The sequence below is a fragment of the Delphinus delphis genome, chromosome 20 (assembly GCF_949987515.2).
Source record: "Delphinus delphis chromosome 20, mDelDel1.2, whole genome shotgun sequence".
NCBI lineage: Eukaryota > Metazoa > Chordata > Mammalia > Artiodactyla > Delphinidae > Delphinus > Delphinus delphis.
Window position 1 is genome coordinate 40871442 of NC_082702.1, and position 18884 is coordinate 40890325.

At 50.4% G+C, this 18884-nt stretch overlaps 2 protein-coding genes across 2 annotated transcripts in view; one reads left to right on the top strand and one right to left on the bottom strand.

Moving 5' to 3' along the window:
- Positions 1 to 14040, top strand: part of PSKH1 (protein serine kinase H1) — a 34315-nt gene extending 20275 nt beyond the window's left edge. Inside the window, exon 3 of the mRNA XM_059999178.1 lies at positions 12354 to 14040. Within this exon, the coding sequence (XP_059855161.1) occupies positions 12354 to 12671 (318 nt within the window). The 3' untranslated portion in view covers positions 12672 to 14040. The remainder of the gene's footprint in view (positions 1 to 12353) is intronic.
- Positions 12812 to 18878, bottom strand: CTRL (chymotrypsin like). The gene is given in 12 exon segments (XM_059999296.1): positions 12812 to 12844; positions 12988 to 13001; positions 15067 to 15292; positions 15356 to 15448; positions 15450 to 15511; positions 15597 to 15628; positions 15630 to 15775; positions 15941 to 16022; positions 16147 to 16226; positions 16318 to 16421; positions 17067 to 17243; positions 17619 to 18878. Coding segments are annotated over 11 exon segments (975 nt in total). The 5' UTR covers positions 17170 to 17243; positions 17619 to 18878.
- Between the last annotated feature and the right edge of the window lie 6 nt (positions 18879 to 18884).

Genomic DNA, 18884 nt, shown 5'->3' on the forward strand with positions numbered 1-18884 from the left:
CAGGAGACTGAGTCACCTTCGTCTCTTCACTCATCCTGCCAACCCATGTAGACCTAGTGCCTGCCCTGAGCCGAGTCCTTTGTACCCAGGGTTCCAGGGACACAAGCCTCTGGGGACAGAGGCCACAGTAGGGGTGACATGCTGACAGCCACCAGGGATCCAAACTGCCTCAGAAATTAGAATGGGAAGAAGTTAAAAAAAAAAAAAAAAGCCAGGTTAGGCCCTGGAAATCACCTCACTTCAGCAGAACCCTTGAGTGGAGATAGAAGAGACCATTATGTAGCTAGCTCTGAAATCCAGAACCTTCTAGGGCTGTTCCAGGACATTGTTTTTTTGTTCTTGGGTTTTTTTTAAATTTAATTTTATTTATTTTTTATACCATAGGTTCTTATTAGTTATCTGTTTTATACATATTAGTGTATATATGTCAATTCCAATCTCCCAATTCCCCCCGCCACTTTCCCCCGTTGATGTACGTACATTTGTTCTCTACATCTCTGTCTCTGTTTCTGCCCTGCAAACCGGTTCATCTGTACCATTTTTCTAGCTTCCACATATATGCGTTAATATACGATATTTGTTTTTCTCTTTCTGGCTTGCTTCACTCTGTGTGACAGTCTGTAGATCCATCTGCGTCTCTACAAATAACCCAATTTCGTTCCTTTTATGGCTGAATATTCCATTGTATCTATGTACCACATCTTCTTTATCCATTTGTCTGTCGATGGGCATTTAGGTTGCTTCCATGACCTGGCTATTGTAATAGTGCTGTAGTGAACATTGGGGTGCATGTGTCTTTTTGAAGACAGGGTATATGCCCAGTAGTGGGATTGCTGGGTCATATGGTAATTCTATTTTTAGTTTTTTAAGGAACCTCCATACTGTTCTCCATAGTGGCTGTATCAATTTACATTCCTACCAACAGTGCAAGAGGGTTCTGATTTCTCCACACCCTCTCCAGCATTTGTTGTTTGTAGATTTTCTGATGATGCCCATTCTGACTGGTCTGAGGTGATACCTCATTGTAGTTTTGATTTGCATTTCTCTAATAATTAGTGATGTTGAGCAGCTTTTCATGTGCTTCTTGGCCATCTGTATGTCTTCTTTGGAGAAATGTCTATTTAGGTCTTCTGCCCATTTTTTGATTGGGTTGTTTGTTTTTTAAATATTGAGCTGCATGAGCTATTTATATATTTTGGAGTTTAATCCTTTGTCTGTTTCTCATTTGCAAATATTTTCTGCCATTCTGAGTGTTGTCTTTTTGTCTTTTCTCAACTTTAAAAAAAAATTATTTAATTTATTTTTGGCTGTGTTGGGTCTTCATTGCTGCACGCGGGCTTTCTCTAACTGCGGTGAGCGGGGGCTTCTCATTGCGGTGGCTTCTCTTGTTGCGGAGCATGGACTCTAGGCATGCGGGCTTCAGTTGTTGTGGCACGCAGGCTCTAGAGCGCAGGCTCAGTAGTTGTGGCACACGGGCTTAGTTGCTCCGTGGCATGTGGATCTTCCCGGACCAGAGCTCGAACCCGTGTCCCCTGCATTGGCAGGCGGATTCTTAACCGCTGCGCCACCAAGGAAACCCTGTCTTTTCATCTTGATTGTACTTTCCTTTGCTTTGCAAAAGCTTTTAAGTTTCATTAGGTTCCATTTGTTTATTTTTGTTTTTATTTCCATTACTGTGGGAGGTGGATCAAAAAAGATCTTGCTGTGATTTATGTCAAAGAGTTTTCTTCCTATGTTTTCCTCTAAGAGTTTTATAGTGTCTGGTCTTACATTTAGGTGTCTAATCCATTTTGAGTTTATTTTGTGTATGGTGTTAGGGAGTGTCCTAATTTCATTCTTTTACATGTAGCTGTCCAGTTCTCCCAGCACCACTTATTGTAAAAGACTGTCTTTTCTCCATTGTATATCCTTGCCTCCTTTGTCATAGATTAGTTGACCATAGGTGCGTGGGTTTGTCTCTGGGCTTTCAATCCTGTTCCATTGATCTATATTTCTGTTTTTGTGCCAGTACCATATTGTCTTCTTTACTGTAGCTTTGTAGTATAGTCTGAAGTCAGGGAGTCTGATTCCTCCAGCTCCGTTTTTTTCCCTCAAGACTCCTTTGGCTATTTGGGGCCTTTTGTGTCTCCATACAAATTTTAAGATATTTTGTTCTAGTTCTGTAAAAAATGCCACTGGTAATTTGATAGGGATTGCATTGAATCTGTAGATTGCTTTGGGTAGTGTAGTCTTTTTTTTTTTTTTTTTTTTTGAGGAACAAGAGCCCAGTTTTTTTATTTGATCATTTCTTGCATTTGAAGTACTCCTCGATGATATCCTTGGCCTGAGACTCTTTGCCATAGTCCTTAACCACCACACAGCTGCAGCCAACCACTTTACGGGGTTTTCCCTCTCTGTCAGTTTTACAGAGGCCTACCCATTCCCCTAGTTTCTTGTTGTCATCAACCTTAATCAGGTTGATTTGGTGCTCAGCACAAAGGGCCTCCACCAACTTGACATACATAGGCTCATCACAGTTGGACGCAAGCACACAGAGATGGGCTTGGCGCTTGTCTAAGGCTTTGGCAGCTTCGCGAATTCCACGTGCTAGGCCATCGTAGATGAGGGCGGTCTTAAGCACCTCTTGCAGAGCAGTATTAATGTCCATTACACCCTCAGCAGCAATTCCTTCCTCGGCCATGGCGGTGGGTTATGGCCATGGCGGTGGGTTATGGCCATGGCGGTGGGTTACGGCCATGGCGGTGGGTTACGGGTGGAGCCGAATCTAGAGTGCACCCGTGCCTGCGCCTCCGCCTCCGCCTGGCTCCGCGGCAGCAGGGCAGTATAGTCATCTTCACAATATTGATTCTTCCAATCCAAGAACATAGTATATCTATCTGTTTGTGTCATCTTTGATTTCTTTCATCAGTGTCTTATAGTTTTCTGAGTATAGGTCTTTTACCTCCTTAGGTAGGTTTATTACTAGGTATTTTATTCTTTTTGTTGCAGTGGTGAATGGGAGTGTTTCCTTAATTTCTCTTTCTGATCTTTTGTTCTTAGTGTATAGGAATGCAAGAGATTTCTGTGCATTAATTTTGTATCCTGCAACTTTACCAAATTCATTGATTAGCTCTAGTAGTTTTCTGGTGGCATCTTTAGGATTCTCTATGTATCATGTCATCTGCAAACAGTGACAGTTTTACTTCTTTTCCAATTTGTATTTCTTTTATTTCTTTTTCTTCTCTGGTTGCTGAGGCTAGGATTTCCAAAACTATGTTGAATAATAGTGGCGAGAGTGGACATCCTTGTCTTGTTCCGGATCTTAGAGGAAGTGCTTTCAGTCTTTCACCATTGAGAATGATGTTTGCTGTGGGTTTGTCGTATATGGCCTTTATTATGTTGAGGTAGGTGCCCTCTATGCCCACTTTCTGGAGAGTTTTTATCATAATTTGTTGAATTTTTTCAAAAGCTTTTTCTGCATCTATTGAGATGATCATATGGTTTTTATCCTTCAGTTTGTTAATATGGTGTATCACATTGGTTGATTTGCATATATTGAAGAATCCTTGCATCCCTGGGATAAATCCCACTTGATCATGGTGTTTGATCCTTTTAATGTGTTGTTGGATTCTGTTTGCTAGTATTCTGTTGAGGATTTTTGCATCTATATTCGTCAGTGATACTGGTCTGTAATTTTCTTCTTATGTAGTATCTTTGTCTGGTTTTGGTATCAGGGTGATGGTGGCCTCATAGAATAAGTTTGGGAGTGTTCCTTCCTCTGCAATTTTTTGGAAGAGTTTGAGAAGGATGGGTGTTAGCTCTTCTCTAAATGTTTGATAGAATTCACCTGTGAAGCAATCTGATCCTAGACTTTTGTTTGTTGGAAGATTTTTAATCACAGTTTCAATTTCACTGCTTGTGATTGGTCTGTTCATATTTTCTACTTCTTCCTGGTTCAGTCTTGGAAGGTTATACCTTTCTAAGAATTTGTCCATTTCTTCCAGGTTATCCATTTTCTTGGCATAGAGTTGCTTCTAGTAGTCTCTTAGGATGCTTTGTATTTCTGCAGTGTCCATTGTAACTTCTCCTTTTTCATTTCTAATTTTATTGATTTGAGTCCTCTCCCTCTTTTTCTTGATGAATCTGGCTAAAGGTTTATCAATTTTGTTTATCTTTTCAAAGAACCAGCTTTTCGTTTTATTGATCTTTGCTCTTGTTTTCTTTGTTTCTATTTCATTTATTTCTGCTCTGATCTTTATGATTTCTTTCCTTCTACTAACTTTGGATTTTGTTTGTTCTTTTTTCTCTAGTTCCTTTAGGTGTAAGTTTAGATTGTTTATTTGAGATTTTTCTTGTTTCTTGAGGTAGGCTTGTATTGCTATAAACTTCCCTCTTAGAACTGCTTTTGCTGCATCCCATAGGTTTTGGATCGTCGTGTTCTCATTGTCATTTGTCTCTAGGTATTTTTTGATTTCCTCTTTGATTTCTTCAGTGATCTCTTGGTTATTTAGTAACGTATTGTTTAGCCTCCATGTGTTTGTGCTTTTTACGTTTTTTTCCCTGTAATTGATTTCTAATCTCCTAGTGTTTTGGTCAGAAAAGATGCTTGATATGATTTCCGTTTTCTTAAATTTACCAAGGCTTGATTTGTGACCCAAGATGTGATCTCTCCTGGAGAATGTTCCGTGCGCACTTGAGAAGAAAGTGTAATCTGCTGTTTTTGGATGGAATGTCCTATAAATATCAACTAAATCTATCTGGTCTGTTGTGTCATTTAAAGTTTGTGTTTCCTTATTAATTTTCTGTCTGGATGATCTGTCCATTGGTGTAAATGAGGTGTTAAAGTCCCCCACTATTATTGTATTACTGTCGATGTCCTCTTTTAGAGCTGTTAGCAGTTGCCTTATGTATTGAGGTGCTCCTGTGTTGGGTACACATATGTTTATAATTGTTATATCCTCTTCTCGGATTGGTCCCTTGATCATTATATAGTGTCCTTCCTTGTCTCTTGTAACATTCTTTATTTTAAAGTCTGTTTTATCTGATATGAGTATTGCTACTCCAGCTTTCTTTTGATTTCCATTTGCATGGAATATCTTTTTCCATCCCCTCACTTTCAGTCTGTATGTGTCCCTAGGTCTGAAGTGGGTCTCTTGCAGACAGCGTATAGATGGGTCTTGTTTTTGTATCCATTCAGCAAGCCTGTGTCTTTTAGTTGGAGCATTTAATCCATTCATGTTTAAGGTAATTATTGATATGTATGTTCCTATTACCATTTTCTTAATTGTTATGGGTTTGTTTTTGTAGGTCTTTTCTCCTCTTGTGTTTCCCACTTAGAGAAGTTCCTTTAAGCATTTGTTGTAGAGCTGGTTTGGTGGTGCTGAATTCTCTTAGCTTTTGCTTGTCTGTAGAGCTTTTGATTTCTCCATCAAATCTGAATGAGATCCTTGCCGGGTAGAGTAATCTTTTTTTTTTTAAAGCATCTTTATTGGTGTATAATTGCTTTACAATGGTGTGTTAGTTTCTGCTTTATAACAAACTGAATCAGCTGTACATATACATATATCCCCATATCCCCTCCCTCTTGCGTCTCCCTCCCACCCTCCTTATCCCATCCCTCTAGGTAGCTGCAAAGCACAGAGCTGATCTCCCTGTGCCATGCAGCTGCTTCCCACTAGCTACCTGTTTTACATTTGATAGTGTATATATGTCAATGCTACTCTCTCACTTCGTCCCACCTTACCCTTTCCCGCTCCGTGTCCTCAAGTCCATTCTCTACGTCTGTGTCTTTATTTCTGTCCTGCCCCTGGGTTCATCAGAACAATTTTTTTTTACATTCCATATATATGTGTTAGCATAAGGTATTTGTTTTTCTCTTTTTGACTTAACTTCACTCTGTATGACAGACTCTAGGTCCATCCACCTCATTACAAATAACTCAATTTCGTATCTTTTTATGGCTGAGTAATATTCCATTGTATCTATGTGCAACATCTTCTTTATCCATTCATCTGTCAGTGGACACTTAGGTTGCTTCCATGTCCTGGCTATTGTAAATAGTGCTGCAGTGAACATTGGGGTGCATGTGTCTTTTTGAATTATGGTTTTCTCAGGGTATATGCCCAGTAGTGGGATTGCTGGGTCATATGGTAGTTCTATTTGTAGTTTTTTAAGGAACCTCCATACTGTTCTCCATAGTGGCTGTATCAATTTACATTCCCACTAACAGTGCAAGAGGGTTCCCTTTTCTCCACACCCTCTCCAGCATTTGTTGTTTGTAGATTTTCTGATGATGCCCATTCTGACTGGTGTGAGGTGATACCTCCTTGTAGTTTTGATTTGCATTTCTCTAATAATTTAAAATATTTTCTTGGCCGCACCGCACAGCATGTGGGATCTTAGACCAGGGATTGAACCCACACCCCCTGCATTGGAAGCACAGAGTCTTAACCACTGGACTGCCAGGGTAGTCCCCATCTCAAGTTTTAGAACACAGCTTTACCATCCTTTAAGTTGTCACGCCTTTTCTCATTTTATTTTTATCTTTGAGATTCTCTGCCTCTTTTTTTTATATATATAAATTTATTTATTTAGTTATATTTGGCTGCGTTGGGTCTTCGTTGCTGTGCGCGGTCTTTCTTTAGTTGTGTCGAGCAGGGGCTACTCTTTTTTTTTTTTTTTTTTTTTTAGGGGCTACTCTGCATTGCAGTGCGTGGGCTTCTCATTTCGGCGGCTTCTCTTGTTGCGGAGCATGGCCTTGAGGCATGCAGTCTTCAGTAGTTGTGGTATGCGGGCTCTAGTGCGCAGGCTCAGTAGTTGTGGCTCGTGGGCTCTAGACCGCAGGCTCAGTAGTTGTGGTGCACAGGCTTAGTTGCTCCGCAGCATGTGGGATCTTCCCGGACCAGGGCTCGAACCCGTGTCCCCTGCATTGGCAGGCGAATTCTTAACCACTGCGCCACCAGGGAAGCTCCTCTGCCTCTGTTTAAACCTCTATTATCTTCCTCCTTTTTCTCCTGTCAGCCTCTCTCCCTCAACATCTTTCTCTTTTCTGCTGCTCAGGTCCCCCCACCCACAGCGTGGTCTCAGCCTGTTGGATACTGTCTGTTCTGGAAGTCCAGACACCAGGATGGTGAGTGTCTTGACCAGAGGAGGAGATGCTGGCTCTACAGCCCCACAGTGTCTAATTGTGCTGATTTTTTCAAAACACTTTTCCTCATGGTTAACATCAGAGTGTGCTGTTCTTTTCACACTAATAGTTCTGCTCTCCTGAGTAAACCTGAAGCTCCATTTCCCAGAATATCCTCTGTGCCCTTCTCTCTGCTCTCATTCAGGCCCATGTCAGTACAGGAAGGAGGACTTTGAACATGGGAATGCTGGATCTGAAGACACATGTTGAGACAAAGTTGAGGGAAGAACTGAGTCATGGGAGCAAAGCCCAGGCTTCTTTCTCCCCCTTCTTCCCCTAGCATCTCTTTGCCTGGGCTTCCTTCTCTGCCAGGGAACCTTCCCCAGTGTCATCATGGGCTCGAAGAGAACCCATAAAGGTCAAGACGTCAAGTCAGCTTAAACGTTAGATGCTCTGCTTCTCTTCCTCACATGCAGCCAAGTGGGAAAAAAAGATGGGGAGCCATCTTCTTACAACCCAGGACTTTATAAACTGGAAGAGACTTAGAATTCATTGCATTCAGCTCCTTCATATTAAAAGTGAGGAGGCTGTGATTTCTCTACGGTCAGCCAAGACGGTAGACCTAGAACACAGGTCACTGGGCTTCCAGCCCAAAGAGACGCTAGGCCTTTTTCTCCCCTTACTTGAGAGCCGTCAGACCTGCTTACCAGAGGGAGTCTAGGGTATGCCCCGTGAGCTGGGTTTGCTACTGGAAGGAAGCAGCTTCCTCCTCCCTCTGCAGCCTAGGCCTCGAGAGCTGGTTCCAGCCCTTGTTCCCTTAGCCCTGGGGCTCAAGGCAGGACCATGGAAGTAGCTTGGGTAACATTCTTGCCAGGCCCTTGTGACATTAGAGCTAGAGCAAGTGAATGAGACTGGGACGGGAGGAAGTGTGTCCTCTGAGCTGGAGTGGCAAACCCTTTCTGGTCTGGTGCCTCCCTCTGAAGGGAGAGTTGGATTCAGCTGCTGAGTGTCACAGGAGTGACTGGTCTCACAGAAGCAGAGCGATGAGGAGGGTGAAGTTGGTTAGGAAGTACTCATGGGGGAGATCCTTCTTCTACCCTATTGGTTTCTCTGCTGTTACAGCATCAGGAGTAGGTATCTGAACTGCAAGGACTCTGGGGGTTACAGGGTAGGCAGAAGGGCGGCCAGCTCGATGGTCAGAAACAGGGTGGAGGTGATAGCCTTCCTCCTACAGCCTCTTCTTGTCCTCCTCTTGGGGCAGGACCCCTCACCCACACAGCTCATGAAAGACTGACTTCTGGACAGGAGGGTGCGGGCTGTCACCCTGAGTATTGCAGCTGTCCTCTGCACACTCAGGTCTCACGGAGGCCTGAGTGTCTGGAGGCAAGGCCGACTGACATTTTGATATTCCCTTTCATGCCCCATGCTCTTTGCCAGCCCAGAAATGGGTGGAAGCCTCTAGGAGACTGGCCAGGTGGTACCTGGGGCCTGTCCCTTCTGCCACCCACCTGAGGCTTACATGTGTCCCTGATCTGGCCCCAAGTATACTGAGGCAAAAGTATATCTCTCCTTTACCCACAGCTGGCAGTTAGAGCTGTGGAAACTGAAGAGCATGACAGTTTATCATTTTCCTTTTTCCTCATGCCCATTTTTCTTTTTCTTTCTTTTGGCTCCACTGTGCGGCATGTGGGATCTTAGTTCCCCGACCAGGGGTCAAACCCGTGCCCCCTGCAGTGGAAGAGTGGAATCCTAACCACTGGACTGCCAGGGAATTTCCCATTTTTCTTTTCCTCACTTGGCTGCATATGAGGAACAGAATGTTACCTGGCCAGTCAGTCAGAGGCTGCCAGACATACTCATGTGGCTCCAGAAGCCTGAGCATGTTGGGGAAGCAGGTGGGTTGGTCTGCATGTGTTGATCGCTTTCTTTTTCTTTTTTATTTGGTTGTGCTGGGTCTTAGTTGCGGCAGGTGGGCTCCTTATTTGCAGCTCGAGGGTGCCTTAGTTGCTGCTTGAGGACTCTTTAGTTGCATCTTGCCGGCTTCTTAGTTGTGGCTTGCTGGCTCCTTAGTTGCGGCATGTGGGCTCCTTAGTTGTGGCATGTGAACTGTTAGTTGCGGCATGCATGTGGGATCTAGTTTCCTGACCAGGGGTCGAACCCGGGCCCCTTGCATTGGGAGCACGGAATGTAAACCACTGTGCCACCAGGGAGGTCCCGATCGCTTTTTCAGGAGGTGCTGAATTGGACTTGGCCAGAAGTGTGGCCATGGGTGAGTGTGGAAGGCCTTGCTTCTCCTTTGTGAGCCCTGTTGGAGACCTCCAAGGGGCCACTATTCTGGAGGTCAACATAAGCCCCTGCCCCGCTGTCAGTGGGCTGGCTCGAGGACCACCTTCCCGTGTTTGTCCTGTTTGACTTCCCGCTGCAGGTCCCTCAGTGTGTGAGGGTTAGGCTGGGTGCCATTGCACAGCCCGGTTCTCATGTCAGGACAGCTCGAGTCACATTGTCTTAGGGGACCCGCCTGCGCACAGTTCTTCAAAGATGGGGAGAGCTGGGGCCTGCCAAAGAGGGTGGGCAGGCCCTCAGACTAATGAGCCCATCAGCATTCCTCACACTGCTGCCTGTACCAGGTAATTGGAGAGGCGAGCGCCTGGGGGAGGAGGAGGGGCAGATCAATCCGGCTCACTTTGGCGATCATGGCAACAAGCAGCAGGGGTTGACAGCTGGTGTGAGCCTGTGTCACTCTGGAGGTGGAGATGCTTAAGCCCACAGTGCGTGTCTAGTGGGAGGCCCTCTGAGACTGCACTGGACTGGTTTGGAGCTGCAGGGGGCCTTGGTTTGTTTGGCTGGGTATGGTTATGAAGTGGGGATGCCTCCGATCCATCCGTGTTCAGGTTCCTGACTTGTGAGTCCAGGTTTGCCACTTTTTATTCTGTCCTTTGCAGAGGAGTTGCCTCTCTTCTGGCTTGACTGGACCAAGGGCCAGGGGCAGAATCCATGTCCCAGCCCTGTTTGGCTGGCCTGGGCTGGCAGCTCTGTCTTGGAGCTGTCCCACCAACAGGCTAGGCTGAGCTGCAGTGTGTTCCCCAGTGATTTCTCCTTTTCTTGGAGACCATAAAAGCCGCAGTGCAGCACAAGCACAGGTATTCCCATGACCTGTTCCAGCTCTAGGTTTGCTTTGTCCATCAGTGGCCCCATTATGCCTGCGTCTCTCCATTTCTCAAATGAGTGACAGGGGCCACAGTGTGTCTGTGGTCTAGATTGGCTGGCCCCTCACAATGGCTCTTTGTGTTCAGGTGGCAGCAGCAAGCCATGGGGCTTTCTTGAACTGAGAGCCCACAGCTACTGTGGCAACTGTCTAGTCCAGTCACCCTGCATGTCAGCCTCAGTATCAGAGCCCTGAGTTACACAGGCCTGCAGGGAAATGTGGACCAGGCTGCCTGCGTGGGAGGGCTGTTGCTCCTTGCTCTCCCTCACTGCTCTCAGACAGCACGGGATTTATGGGCCCGAACTGCCCTCCTCCTGGAGGCCAGTCGCTTACCAGGAATCACTGGGAGCTGGCCCATTGGTGAGGAGGACCCTGTTAGGTGGCTGTTTAGAAATCTGGGCTTTCTGTGACTTTCTTCCAGTTCAGCTCAGTAAAAGTTGAGATTTGCCTTCCAAAGGGCAGGTAAGGATAACAACTACAAGTAGCTCCACCCCTTCTTCAGGACTCCAGATGAGTCTTTTCCTTGTTTCCTACCCCACCCCACCCACTGCCTCCCGGTACATCGACATCAGTGGGGAAAGGCATGGGGGAAGAGTTGGGGGTCAAGGAAGCCTGACTGGGGGTAGCGATAACTGTGTTAGTGTGTCTGCTGAGTGGGCATGCAGCTACCCCAAATGTGGGCTCTCAGACTTTCCGGAGCCCCTTGGAGAGTGTGTTCAGGGGCTCCTCAAGGTGAAGGGCACCACGGGGTAGAACAGTTAGACCTCTCACCAGACAGGAAGGAGGGTGATAGGACACCTGGCATCCCAGGAGCAGGCTCAGCAGAAGTCCTAGCCACCCACCCTTTGGAGAGTGTCAGAGCCCGTGCCAGAGTGCTCCCAAGAGATGCAGGGACTCGGAGAAGTGCTGCATCTGCCCTCCTTCAGCAGAGTAAGTCAAGGGCCCGGGCATCTGAGCCCCACATGCTGGAAGCAGCTGCAGGAGAGGGCACCCATCAGGTGCCATGCATGGGTTGTTTACTCTCTGAGCCCCTGTCTTCTGAGTGCCTCCTGTATGCCCGGCACCAGGCACTGGTGAATAGCTAAGCATGGTCTAATGGGAACAATAAACTTGAAATTATTCGAATAGTTGCTTAGCACTGGTGGCTAAGAGAGGGAGTGTGAGCAAGTGTCCTTTAACCTGAGAACCTGAGGATTCAGCCAGGTGAAGACAATTTGTGCGGGCTGAGGCCCTGAGACAGACGGCTGTTTGGTGTGTGGCTGAGATGAGGCAGCCGTGGGTGCATGTAGCAGAGCAGGCTTTGTGCTGAGGAAAGAATGTACTAAAACGAGGCTGGCACAGGGTACTGCCAGGAGCCCCTGTGTGGCTTAGAGAGGTCATGCAGACATGAGAAGCACCCCTGAGAAGAGTCCTAATCCCTGCTGGGCTCCCAGGATCCCCCTGCCATCCCAGCAGAGGGAGAAATCTAGTTGCCTTGAATTGTTTCCTTTCTCCTCATGGCTGAGAGGCTGAGGCTGAGGCTGATGCAGAGAATGCAGTGATTATTTTGGCCACTTTTTCAGTTGGAAGGGAGGGCAGACCCTGTTTCTAAGGACTAGGAAGTGACTCAGTATGGGCATCCAGTGATGGGAGCTTAAGTCCGGCTCAAGATATGGTGGAAGGTTTGGGTCGTTCTCATTAAATCGCCCTGATGTTATGGTGGTCCTGGTGTAGGTTGGGTGGTCTTGACGGGGGCCACCTCCTTGAACCAGGCTTTGAGTCCAGGGCACCTTTGAAGTTTGCTCCTCAGGGAGGGGGTGGATCCTTCTCCTCCTATCACACTCCTTGTCACTCAGAGAGCAGCCTCTGCTCAGTGGCCTGGGTCAGCACTGGGTGGGAAGGGGAGGCCCGGAATGTTCTACGTGAGAGGAGCCGGGCAGTTCCTCTCTCTAGGGGGAGAGTGCAGGGCTACTGGACAGGTCTGAGTGCTGTGTAGGTGACCTCATCGGGATGTTCAGGGCAATGTTGAGTGTGCTCGCGCTAATGCTTGTCCTTGGCTTCTAGCCCTGGCCCAGTGTGTCCAACCTGGCCAAGGACTTCATTGACCGCCTGCTGACGGTGGACCCCGGCGCCCGTATGACGGCACTGCAGGCCCTGAGGCATCCGTGGGTGGTGAGCATGGCTGCCTCTTCATCTATGAAGAATCTGCACCGCTCCATCTCCCAGAACCTCCTCAAACGCGCCTCCTCGCGCTGCCAGAGCACCAAATCTGCCCAGTCCACGCGTTCCAGCCGCTCTACACGATCCAACAAGTCTCGCCGAGTGCGGGAGCGAGAGCTGCGGGAGCTCAACCTGCGCTACCAGCAGCAGTACAATGGCTGAGCTGGCAGGCTGGGGTGCTGACATGGCATGGCCCCAGCCTGGCCACACATTGCTGTGCCATCTGGGCCCACCGCCCTCTCTAGAGATAGGTCTGTATGGTCAGTGGTAGGTGAATGGCCCCAGCCCCCTTCTCTGTGCCTTCAGCAGTCCCCATCTTCACCCTGGGCCTGAGTCTGGTGCGACAGAGTGGAGGGAGCCCTGGGGCATAAGAGCCCCCTGAACGGGGAGCCTGGTCTGGCACTAATGCTCCTTTTGGTGGACAACTGCTCTGGTACATATTGGGGGAAGGGCAGGACCTGGCCTTCAGTCTCCTCACCTCTTGGCTCTTCCCTAGACCAAAGGAGCATGCAGTGCCAGGTAGAGGGTGTCTTGTGGTCCCAGGACTCTTTGGGACAGTTACTTCTGGAATCCCCCCTTTCCTCTACCAAGCCTTCCTGTCTGCCCTCCCCCCGCCCCACATTCCATGGCATCCTGATCCTCATGATTATGCTCCAGTGAGAGGCCCAGGTAGGCCCACAGCTTGTGCCTTGGCTGGACTCTCAGCCCCTGGCTAAGTCTAAACAGCCTCCCACCTCCCAGCCAAGATCTGTCTTCCTTCATGGTGCCCCTGGGGACCCCTCCCGGCCCCAGGACTTGCCAGGATCTCTGGTGGTAGGACCGTGGAATGGTCCTTGGCCCTCTGGACTGTGTGGCCATGTTGGTAGCAGGCTTGCTCCAGGCTTCAGCCTCTCTCTGACTATGAGAGTTCCTGCCCACCAGCCTACTGCACTCAGTGCCTTCTTTACAGAGCCTACTATCACCTCCCTCTCCCCCTTGGATGCCCATTCTATTCCCCAGGTGCCTCCTTCCCAACTGTGTGGGGTTAAAAGGAGCCCCACTGCTGCTACCTGGGGGATGGGGGCACCTGGGCCAAAGCAAAGGGCAGGGGCTTCCGAGGGAGAGCCCCATCAGGATTCCAGTGTCAGCCTGGGTTCCGCCCTTGGTGTTGCCTCTCCCTTCAGGTGCTGCTGTTCCCTCCTATGCAGCTGCATGAAGGAGCCATCTAGTGTCTGGCATGAGTATGGGCGGCCGAGGAATGAGCACCATGCTCTCCCTTTATCCTCCAAGAGGAAGTCGGAAGGAAGGAGCTGCTGCATTGAGGGAGGGTCCCCGGGGTGCTCAACCCTATCCCCTTCTGCTGAGCTTTTGCGCAGCTCCCCCTGGAACTTAGCCATACTGTGTGACCTGCCTCTGAACCCTCAGTGCCTGGGGCACTGACCTTCTCACGGTGGCCTTGCTCAGTCCAGCCTGTCCCTGCTTCTTTTCACAGCATTACCCTTCCATTCTGGGCCCCGCTGAATCTCCGTCTGGAGGGAGCCCCTCTGAGAGGTGGGTGGAATTGGGTGGCTGCTTTCCCAGAGGTCTGAGCCAGACCATCCCGCGTCAGTCATGGTGCCTCCCCACCACCACAGACGGGGCTGGAACCCAAGCCCTGTCCCTCCACAGCTGCTTTCAGTGGGTGGGAAGGAGCCAGGGCCCAGCTTTAGCCTTAGCTGGACTGCAGGTCCCCTGCCAGCAGGGAGGGTTTGGCTCTTAGTTCCTCCCAGTGGGTTCCCTTGGGCTAGGCCCTCTTCTTTTTGCATGTGCCACCTCCAGTGGGAAACCAAGCCAAAAGAGACCACTCTGGGCCAACTCATTCGTGCCTTGTACACCCCCTCCTCCTGTCTCCAGTTCTCCTAGCACAAGGCAGTGGAAAGCCCAAGCCCCATGGCCTCAGAATTCCCCCTACTTCCCCAAGTGCCTCTGGGGATTTATTTCCTCTTTTGGCCAGGATGGGCCTGGTCCTGAAGGTAGGACGGAGGGAGTTTGGAGACTTGGGCCTTTATGCCATGGACTGTGGATGGAGAATGTGCAGTTATTTATTTTGTGTACTCAAGTTTGTAAATGTATCCTTCGTACTCAATAAACAGGCTGCCTTCCCCAGGGAAAGCTGCCCATTCATTCCAACAGCCCAGTCTCTTGCTGTGGACAAGAGGTTGCCCAGGAGGCGGTGGGGAGATGGGAAGAGCCCAACCTGGTCACGGCTAGTCTAGGAGGATCCTAACTCCTCAACACCTGCCGTGCCAGAAGACAAACTCCGCTTGGGGAATGGGGCCCCCAAGAGCCTCTCTCTTTTTTTTTTTTTTTTTGCGGTACACAGGCCTCTCACTGTTGTGGTCTCTCCCGTTGCGGAGCACAGGCTCCGGACGTGCAGGCTCAGCGGCCATGGCTCACGGGCCCAGCAGCTCCGAGGCATGTGGGATCTTCCCGGACCGGGGCACGAACCCGCGTCCCCTGCATCGGCAGGCGGACTCTCAACCACTGTGCCACCAGGGAAGCCCTAGCCTCTGCTTTTCCCTGAACCAGGAAGACAGACAGGCATACACAAGAGGACAGAGCCTGGGGTCTTTATTGGACTGAGACGGGGAGAGGGCCTGTGGTGGGCTTGGTTGTAGGCTATGATTGATCCAGGTACTGAACTTGCTAACCTGAGTGTATGTGGCAGGCGCGCACACGTTGCAGTTATTGGCGCCCCAGGAGACAATACCAGTGAGCACCCACATGTCCCCCTTCTGGCAGACAAGCGGGCCTCCACATTCACCCTGATGGAAGGAGGGGAGAAGTCAGTGTGGAGGGTGGGAGTGCCACAGGACAGTGCAGAGGACAGGACAGGGTGCCAGTGCTCACCTGGCACAAGGAGGCCCCGAGGCCCCTGCACAGATCATAGAGTTGGTGATGCGTGAGCCCCAGTATTGCTGGCCACTGACTCACGGTGACCAGGGGCAGAATCACCTGCTGCAGGCGTGCAGGAGTCACACTGCCTGTGGGCCGGGAGTGGGTGGTTAGGTCCCAGATGACTTGTCCCCACCTTGCCCTCCCACCCAGAGTTTTGGCCCAAATTCCTACCCGCACCGCTGAGGCGGCCGCAGCCAGTGGTGACACGTGAGGCCTTCAGGCAGCACCTCATTTGAGGAAGCCAGGCAAACTGGTGAGATGTGTGTTGTGTACTGGGCTGGGGAGGCGAGCTTTAGTAGCATCAGATCGTTGTTCATGGTGGTGGGGTTCCAGAAAGGGTGCGTGATGGCCTGCAGAGCCAGGAAGGGGCCATGCAAGATGGGGATGGGCACAGGCCCCCAGTGTGATGGGTGCTGAGGGGACTAGGCCAGGGCATGCTCCAAATTCCTCACCCCCAGAGCCCACACACCTACACTGCCCACTCTTCCTTCCCCATCTGCAGCCCAGGCACTGACCCGCAAGATGGACAGAACCTGAAAAGGCTCAGCGCTGGATGATAGGTCATACTCGCCCAGGATGACAAAGTGGCAGCCAGGGCTGCAGTGAGAGCGGGGTTGGGCAGCCACAAGGAGGGCAGAGTGACAAGAGAGAGGCCTCCAGGGCAAGGGGGTGGGGAGGTGGGGGCTGGGGGGGGGGGTGCAGGTAGAAGGGAAGCACTCACACAACATTGCAGTGGGCAGCAGTGACCACCCAGGACTGACTGATGAGGGAACCACCGCTGAAGTGGAAGCTGTTGCTGTCCTGGGGTCAGGGGTCAGAAGTGGGGGTGGGCCCAGGCTACACCCAGGCATGAAACACCTGAAACCCTGCCCCATACCCAGGGTGCATGTACCTGCAAGGACACCTGCCAGGGCCACGAGCCCAGCACTGCATTCTCCCCATTGACAATCCTCTGGCTGAAGCTCAGCACCGGTCTGATGGCAGGAACGCCACAACCTGACCATTGGGCTGGTGAGGACCTGCTTCCCACATCCCAGCACACCTCTCCTCTCCTCCTCCTGGGTGCTCCCAGGCTGTGCCCCCCAGAGGGGTCCAAATCAAGAGGGCTCATCACTACCCATTCTCACCCTGAGCACCTCTGGGCCTCTATAGCTATCTCAGTTGCCCCCATCCAACCAGCCCCCAAGTTCTGTTCATTCTTCCTCATCTCTCTCCAACCTATGCCCCACCATTCCCCAACTCCACCCCACCCCCAATCCCAGGCCATTTTTCTCCCTGTCCCCAGGAATATTCCCGTCTCCTTCCTAGCCTCTTCACTCCCTCCAGACCTCAACGGTCCATACCCCACATGCAGCCAGAAGGCTCTTCCTAAACTACACGTCCAACCTTTGCTTCTCAGCTTCCTAAACGCTCCCCGGCTCTTGGGCCCAGCCCAAGCTCCTGTCCCATTTGTGAGACTGGCCCCTGACCCCCTCTTGCCCAGCCTTGCCACATCCTTTCTCCTTTGCCTACTCTGTCCACCTGCTTCCCTTCTAGCCAGCCTGGCCCCTGCCCTGAGCCCCTGAGCAGGAAGCCTGGGCTGCTGCTGGGAGCTGGGTTGCCCTAAGGCTGTTCAGTGAGGGCTGGGCCAGGCCCACTTACCCAAGGAGGAGCCAAGGAGGACCAGGGTAAGGATGAGGCTGAGCAGCAACACTGTGGCAGGCGTGAGGTTGAGAACTGGGCCTGGCTTTATGGTTCTCTTCATCCTTGAGCCAAAGTCCCAGGACTGAGGCCAGGCAGCTGTGGAGGTTCAGCTCCCTGCCATTATTCTTCCTTGCTCTAGGCAGGAGGAGGGTCTCTTTGGGTCAAGGTCCTCCACTCAGGCCTTGACTTATCAGACAGAGCCCAGGTGTGAGGCTCTCACCTCCTCCACCTCCCAAAGCCTGGCCCTGACTGGATCCCTGAACCACCTCACATCCCAAATGTTGAGCACCAGGTACCAAGGACTTGTGGTTAGACTTAACGGTAACCACCTGGTGGCTGGGATCAGGGAAGTCTCCCAGGGCTATCAGGAGCACCAAACTCACAGAAGCCTGCTCAGCACCCAGGGGTGTTCCTGACTGGTAGAGGGAATGTCTACCTGCACCGGCTCTGCTGTGGAAGGGCCAGGGCCAGGACGGGGGTGCTGGCGGGTTGCAAATCCTAACATATCACCTCAGTGATTCCTCTTCAACTTGGAATGGGTGTCACGGTTTGCTCAGGGAGATGCTGACTCTTCCGCCACATGGTGTGTTTGGACCCAAACCTTCATCTGTCTGGCTCCAAAGCCCACACTGTTCGTGATGAGATGATACACCTAGGAGGGGCCTTGTGCACAGGAGGGCAAGGTATGAGCCCTTGGTGACTGGCCGATCCTGGATGGAGATCAGGGGTGGAAGAATGACAGCCATCAAATCTCTGACAGCCTCCAGGCCTTGGGGCTCCCATGGACAAGCCCCTGGTGTCTACAGTCCATTCACTGTAGAGCCCCAAGGTGAGCCTGACCCAAGGGAGAGAAGACACCCCTGTGTGCAAAGTTGCAACAGGTAAGTTGGCTTGCCTCCTTCTAGGGGTGTGAGGGCTTTGGCTGATTCAAGAACACATCAGTCAAAAAAACGAGTTAATTGCTGACTAGAGGGAAGGATAGATACATGGTAAAGCAAATATAACAAAATACAAATTGTAAAGTCTGCAGTGGGTATATAGGTGTTCAACTTTTTTCCAGATTTTATGTTTTAAAATTTTCATAATAAAAATACTGAGGGAAAAAGCATAAACGGGGACCCAGGGATGTCCAGCCTGGAGTAGACCCTCCCCAGGGGTTGGGCAGACTCTAACAGTTCCAAAGCTCCAGGGGAGCTCAGCCATTCTCTCCCAAGGCAGGATGCTCCCACTAGCAACCTGCACCTGGGCTGACACTCAGTGGGTGCTCAGCAAAAGTCTGCTGGATAAATGTGTCATATTATCTCTCCCCACATGAGCCCTGTGATCCCTGGCACCCAGAAAACTTGGAGTCAATCCCCTTAGTGACAGCCCAACATGTGCAAACAGAAGCTCAGCATCATGTTAGCACCTCAGGTATGCCTGGTCATCAGAGGGGTTTCACAGGTAAAGGCATTGTAGGGGTGAGGAGTGAGAACTTGCCCTTGGAATCAGGGAGCAGCTCCTCCACCAGCATTTTAGCCATCAGTGGGGATGGGGGCGGTCTGACTGAGAGCTGTGGGCTGTGTCCTTGGCCACTGATGAGCCAGGTAAAGGCTCTATGTGGGGGCAATACATAGGGCCTTTTGGGTTGTACAACAGCCCTCAGTGGACTAGAGGGCAAGAGCAAGGCATGGGAGTGGTAGGGGGAGCCTCTGTAGTGTGGAGAGTCAGGAGGGGGGCTTTCCACTTTGAGCCTGTGATACTTCCCGGGGCTGGGGTTCTGGAGGGGTAGATGCC